The sequence below is a fragment of the Paramormyrops kingsleyae genome, chromosome 24 (genome assembly GCF_048594095.1).
Source record: "Paramormyrops kingsleyae isolate MSU_618 chromosome 24, PKINGS_0.4, whole genome shotgun sequence".
Classification (NCBI taxonomy): Eukaryota; Metazoa; Chordata; class Actinopteri; order Osteoglossiformes; family Mormyridae; genus Paramormyrops; species Paramormyrops kingsleyae.
The window spans coordinates 7,776,095-7,781,797 of NC_132820.1; the positions used below are offsets into that span (position 1 = coordinate 7,776,095).

Consider the following 5,703-nt stretch of genomic DNA (forward strand, 5'->3'; position numbering starts at 1 on the left):
GACTACAGTTGCAATTAAACGCAAAATGGGGAGAACAGAACTGAATGAGTCAGTCGAAAAAATGATGACACTTAATAAACAAGAAAATGTCTCAGTAAGATATGTGCAGATTTGTTAAACGATGCTTGTCAATGGGCTTTTGTTTTGAAACCAATAAATTTGCAACATTTTTACAGACTTAAGCGAGCGTCCCAAGACTTCCTGTGAGCTCTGAATATATCTCACTACAGCCTGTATTTATAGGATAACAATACTGGTGTGATGTCTATGTTAACAATTACTTTTGGGAATTCCTTCAGAAGAGCCCCTCATCTCCCTCCATAATGGCTAATCCCCACGGTATGGAATAGATTCACTAATGCTAAAGGAAAGCAACTTTAATGCAATAACTGGCTGATGTTTTTGTTAAGCCTGGGAGGGGGAATCCCTAATGTATACACCATTCTACAACTTTAACAATAAGTGCATTTCAAAACTTAAATCTCCAAATAACGATATACATAAATAACTAATAAAATCACTGAATTTCAAAGGAGTGCTTTTGTTACGTTGAAATTCTTGGAGATCCCTCCAACACGAGAGGAGAGTCATTCCAGATGTTTCTCTCATGGGGTTTCCCGACGGTGGACTGTGCTGCCAAATGACTCCCTCTCCATCTTCCAGACCCTTCTGTTGCAGGAATACCTCCAGCAGCGTGACGCTACTCCATGTTCCACGATTGTACTTGATGTTGCGTTCCCTGCTAATTTGAATAATTGTCTTATTAGGTTTCTGTTTTGTTGGAATAGAGGGTCGACGGCACGGGGGGGGGGGGTGGGTATCCGAGGACTGGTGTGCCCCCCCAAACGGTACCTACCGAACGCACCTTTTATTTGAATTTTATTTTTTAAATAAAATGAAAAAATTCGGCATCTCTCAGGGGTGTGGCTACAGATTGTCTGTCTACCCAAAGCTCCGCCCACCATCAGATTTCTTCAGTCACAGACACCATTTGAAGATGTTGTGTGGTTCCTGCTTCAGTGCTGCCTACACTTGTACCTGGGCGTTTATTGTAAGGTCAGCAGACATGTTTGCCATGTGCCAGTTGCCACACTTGCATGTCACTTTGCGCAATAGCATCTGCTAAATTAAGTATATCATAATCTTTCAAGTCCAACAATTGACCATTTCAAACTTCAGAACAAGTTCACAAGAAATAGCTCATCTTGCTTTTCTAACCAGAGACAGAAGACAGATGCATTACTGTACAGTCATTATTCCCTTAACGAAACGGACACCTGCCATCTGCTAAATGTCAGCTATCAAGCTATCGACATACTTATAAAAGGCATTATTTTTTAATTACACTTAACACAAAACACGTTTTCATTTTTATTTCGGACTGAACTCGCCCAAATGATATCCAAAGATATAAAACAGAATGATTCACATAAAGGCAGGCTGTAATGCTTCAGTAAAGAGTATATCCAGGAGAACATCCAGACTGACAGGAAAAGAAAAAAAAAAGTCGTCGTCCTGCATTGGTCTGTGTCCTCGGCGGCTTACAGACGGACTTACGGGCTAAACCAACATCATCACTGAAATCACTGCGGGGGTGGAAACAGAGAAGGAAACATGGCAAGTACAGCAGAGCAGAAACGCACCCCCCCCCCCCCTTTATTTGGAACTAGGCAGGCCTATGAAATACGAAACGGCAAAACAGTTAAAGGTCCCCCTATTCCCGGTGACATACAAATGAGGCCTTTTTTAATTTGTATGTTACATAGTATATAACACAATAGCTTATGAAGGATGACAAGATAATAATAATAATAATAATAATAATAATAATAATAATAATAAAAATAATAATAATAAAGTAATAATTAAACCTTCCTCGTCGACACAAGCTAAAACAATGCTTATAAAATGTCACAAGCGGCGGATTTTCTGAATTCACTTTTACACTGTAGATCGGGACGGCGGTTAGGCCAAGAAAAGCGACCATGTAAAGGTGCAGATACTGGTCTCTATCAGTCTCTGGTCCTTCGGCGATACAGTAAAGGGTGTAAGTTCCACAAAGGAAGCCAACGCCAGGACACAGCTGGATAAACAAGCCTCGACATCAGTTCCTGTTGGGTGAAATGATGCCGCCATTCTTCTCAACTAAGCCCTTTAGAAAGAATCATTTTAGGCTGTCTGAGATGCCAACTGAATTAATGGCACAATGCGAATCATATTAAACCAAACACAATAGCTGATGATTAATCCTCAATCGTCTTAAGCTGACATAGGGCTATAGTTATGAAATGAGTCTCATTATTCTATTAATCCATACCTATTTTTATCCATTGGACAATTAAGCCGCAAGTAAATTAATGAGTAATATAATTACATAGGCTGTAAATTGAGTGATGTAATTAAAATGCAATGCTGCCATATTGTGTCCCGCAGAGTCAAATCAACAGACTTGTAAGCATTATTAATTCTGGTGTAACGTCTGGAGAAAAAGCAACACGGCCACAAAAAAAAGACCATATCGGGTTTAACATAAACTCGCTCAGCTGATCAGCCAAGGGCTTGGCGGAAATTAACACCGGCAACACCCCCCTGAACCACCCCCCCCCCCCCCCCCACGACGTCCCGCAAAGACCTGAAGTTTAAGACCCCAGATTTGGGGGGATAGATCATGAAAATAAATGGGATCTACTTTCTGTCCCCCCCCACCCACAGAGACCCAAGCCTTCATCGTTCCTCGACGCAGTTTAATGCGGCCCCCTCCTCCCCGTCCTCCCCCCACATCCCGAACGCCATCTGCGGCGACAGCGTGGTGGCCTGCAGACAGCCGAAGTCGTCCGCGGCGCCGGGGCCGGTCCCCGGACCGGGCTGGGAGGCGCCGGGCTCGTCCCTGTGTGTGCGCAGGTGCTTGCGCAGCGCCGCCGGCTCGGTGAAGCTCTTGTGGCAGTGGTGGCAGCGGCAGGGCCGCTCGCCGGTGTGGATGCGCTGGTGGTGTTTGAGGTGCTGCAGGCGGCTGAGGCGCTTGCCGCACACGCTGCACGGGTAGGGCTTCTCGCCAGTGTGCGTGCGCCGGTGCTTCCGCAGCCCATCCAGATGCCGAAAGCTGGTGCCGCAGTCGGAGCAGGAGTAGGGCTTCTCACCCGTATGGATGCGCTGGTGCGTCTTGAGGGCGCCCGACTCGCGGAAGCGCCGGCCGCACACTCCGCACGGATACGGCTTCTCGCCCGTGTGGATGCGGATGTGCTTCTTCAGGCTGGAGATCAGCCGGAATGTTTTGCCGCACTCCAGACAGAGGTGAGGCCGCTCGCTAAGCTGCGCCGACCCAGCCGCCCCCTGGGGGGCGCCCTTCCCCTGGCCGGGTTCCATAGACAGTCGACGCCCCTCCGGGTGAAGCGAATGGGGTGCAGGGTGCACCTCGTCCACCACGTGGATGCGTCCCAGCTCGCCTACGTTGCGGGCGCTCTGCTCACTCTCTGGCGCCCCCATGAGGCCATCTCCCGCACCTGGTCGGCTCTGATGCACAGGCCCGTGGTCTTGCTCCTGCTTGATCACAAACCTCGCTGGAGTGCCCTGCCCGGTCATATTTGTCCCCAGGCTGAATCCTGTCTTCAGTCTTTTCCCTGTAGAACATTCATCTGACATGATAAAAAAAAAAACACAACAGCAGAACAAATGGTCACAAACTACATATAAATCCTGCTCGGGTCCATCACAACTTCAATTACTGAAAAATCCATAATTCACCGGTTAATTGACCAATGCTTTCTCTACCTAAATGTAGTGTAAAGTACGCATTATATATATGCATCAAAATAACCAAATCAACTGTAAATGTCAAACCAGTAACGAAAATATGATTCTTGTGTAGAAGTTCACAAATGACTTCACTTGTATGGGCCTATGGCTTTTTGGGGTCATGCATGGACAAAAGTTCTTAATGATGTACAGAAAATTGCCACTATACCGGTCCTGGTAACATCCGTCCATGTAGCAGGAGAGCTGATGTTCAGAGGGTGAGTAGTGACCGTCCCATCTGCCTGAATGGACAGCTGGCCAACCTTCACCTCATCCCCGGAGTCCAAGCCCGGGAAAGCTTCGCCCAGTGATCTGCTTATCTCCGCGTCGCAGCCCGGCAGGCAGCGGATGCTGGAATCGTCCTGGATCCGATGGCCGAGAAGCTGAGCGGCGCTCCTGTCGGCGGGGGCGCCGGGTAGGCAGGCGTGGTGCAGGGCAGCGGCCGGACCCTGACCAGGCAGTGGAATTGGAAGCTGCTCGATGATCTTCTGCGCGCTGCTGAGGCACTCCTGCAGGGCTTTCAGCTCGCCTTCGGACACCTCCAAGCGCAGCTTCAGCCTCTCGTTCTCCTGCTCCCTGGTGGCTAGTTCCTGTTGGGTCTCGGTCAGGGCGTCATTCAGCACCAAAGCCACCTCGCTCAGCAGCGTGTCCACCGCGGCGGCCAGCGTGCTTTGGATGGTCGGCCCGAGGCGGACTCTCAGGGAGGACATGGAGAGGCTGGTCTCGCAGAACAGGGGCTGATGGCATTCCACCTTCTCCCCCTTCAACTCAAAGCTCAGACCGTCGTCGGTGCGGTTCGGGGAGCCGATCGCGCTCCGTTTCCGACCGCCACCACCAAAAGCTGAGTTCATACAATGTTGTACATTTATTTTTGCCAGTCCGGCAACGCTACAGTTTGCTAGCTTAGAACTCATCGTAGTGATAAATCCGCCGAGCGGCTACTTATAACAGGCGATCTGTGACCTGTTAGTGAGCTGTTACAATGCAACAGATAATATTGCGCCTGCTGTGCCCGATAGCGATCGCGCTCTCATGCATTCTGTATTTCAAACCACCCGGACAGCTAGCTAGCTAGCTAGCTCTTTCCAAAGCTATAAGCGCGGCTGCTTATCTGCAGGTTTTTTAATATTCTTTAGTTTCCGTATATAATGGATTACCGACTGAAACCGGAGCGCTATCTGTAAAAAGCCAAAACAAGTGGGGTCTAACAAAGAAATATCACGTATGTTGCGGCAAACTGCCTTCCCCGTTCATCTTCCGTATATAAACACTCGGCAAGGAGACGGTCGGCACTCGTGATTGGCATTACTGCAGTCGCATATTTATGACGTTTGCTGTTTCATTTAAAGAAACAGGAAGTTAAATTTGAAGAGGCAGAAGGAATGATGAATGCACTCAGACACGATTATTATTATGTAGAGCATCGCGAAATTTACGCACGGTATATAGTTAATATTATATATTATCATCATCGTAAGGTTCTATATTTACTCTAGTATTTCGTCATATAAACATTCTGAGTTGAGACTACTGAACTCCAGGTCTAGGTTTACAAATGAAAACTTTAAAATGTCTATACATACATTATATGGACAAATGTATTGGGATATACCTCTGAATCATTGAATTCTGGTGTTTCATTCAGACCCATTACCACAGGTGTAAACATGATAGACTGAGCCTTGCAGTCAGGTTTACAAACATATATGAAAGAATGGGTCGTTCTGAAGAGCTCAGGGATTTCATGCATGGTACTGTCATGGGATGCTACCTTTGCAATAATTCAGCTTGAGAAATTTCTTCCCTTCTAGATTTTCCATGGTCAACACGTACAGTATTATTGCAAAGTGGAAGTGTTCCGGAACAGAAACTCAGGCACAAAGTGTCAGACCACGTAGAGTAACAGAGTGT

The 5,703-nt window shown here is 47.3% G+C and overlaps 1 protein-coding gene across 1 annotated transcript; it reads right to left on the reverse strand.

The window, feature by feature from the left end:
- Nucleotides 1–1,358: 1,358 nt before the first annotated feature.
- Nucleotides 1,359–5,086, reverse strand: LOC111839501 (uncharacterized). The gene is made up of 2 exons (XM_023803460.2): nt 3,962–5,086; nt 1,359–3,632 (listed from the first exon to the last, which is right to left on the reverse strand). The coding sequence occupies exons 1-2, from the start codon at nt 4,704–4,706 to the stop codon at nt 2,725–2,727; spliced, it is 1,653 nt and encodes a 550-aa protein (XP_023659228.2). The 5' UTR covers nt 4,707–5,086; the 3' UTR covers nt 1,359–2,724.
- Nucleotides 5,087–5,703: the final 617 nt, after the last annotated feature.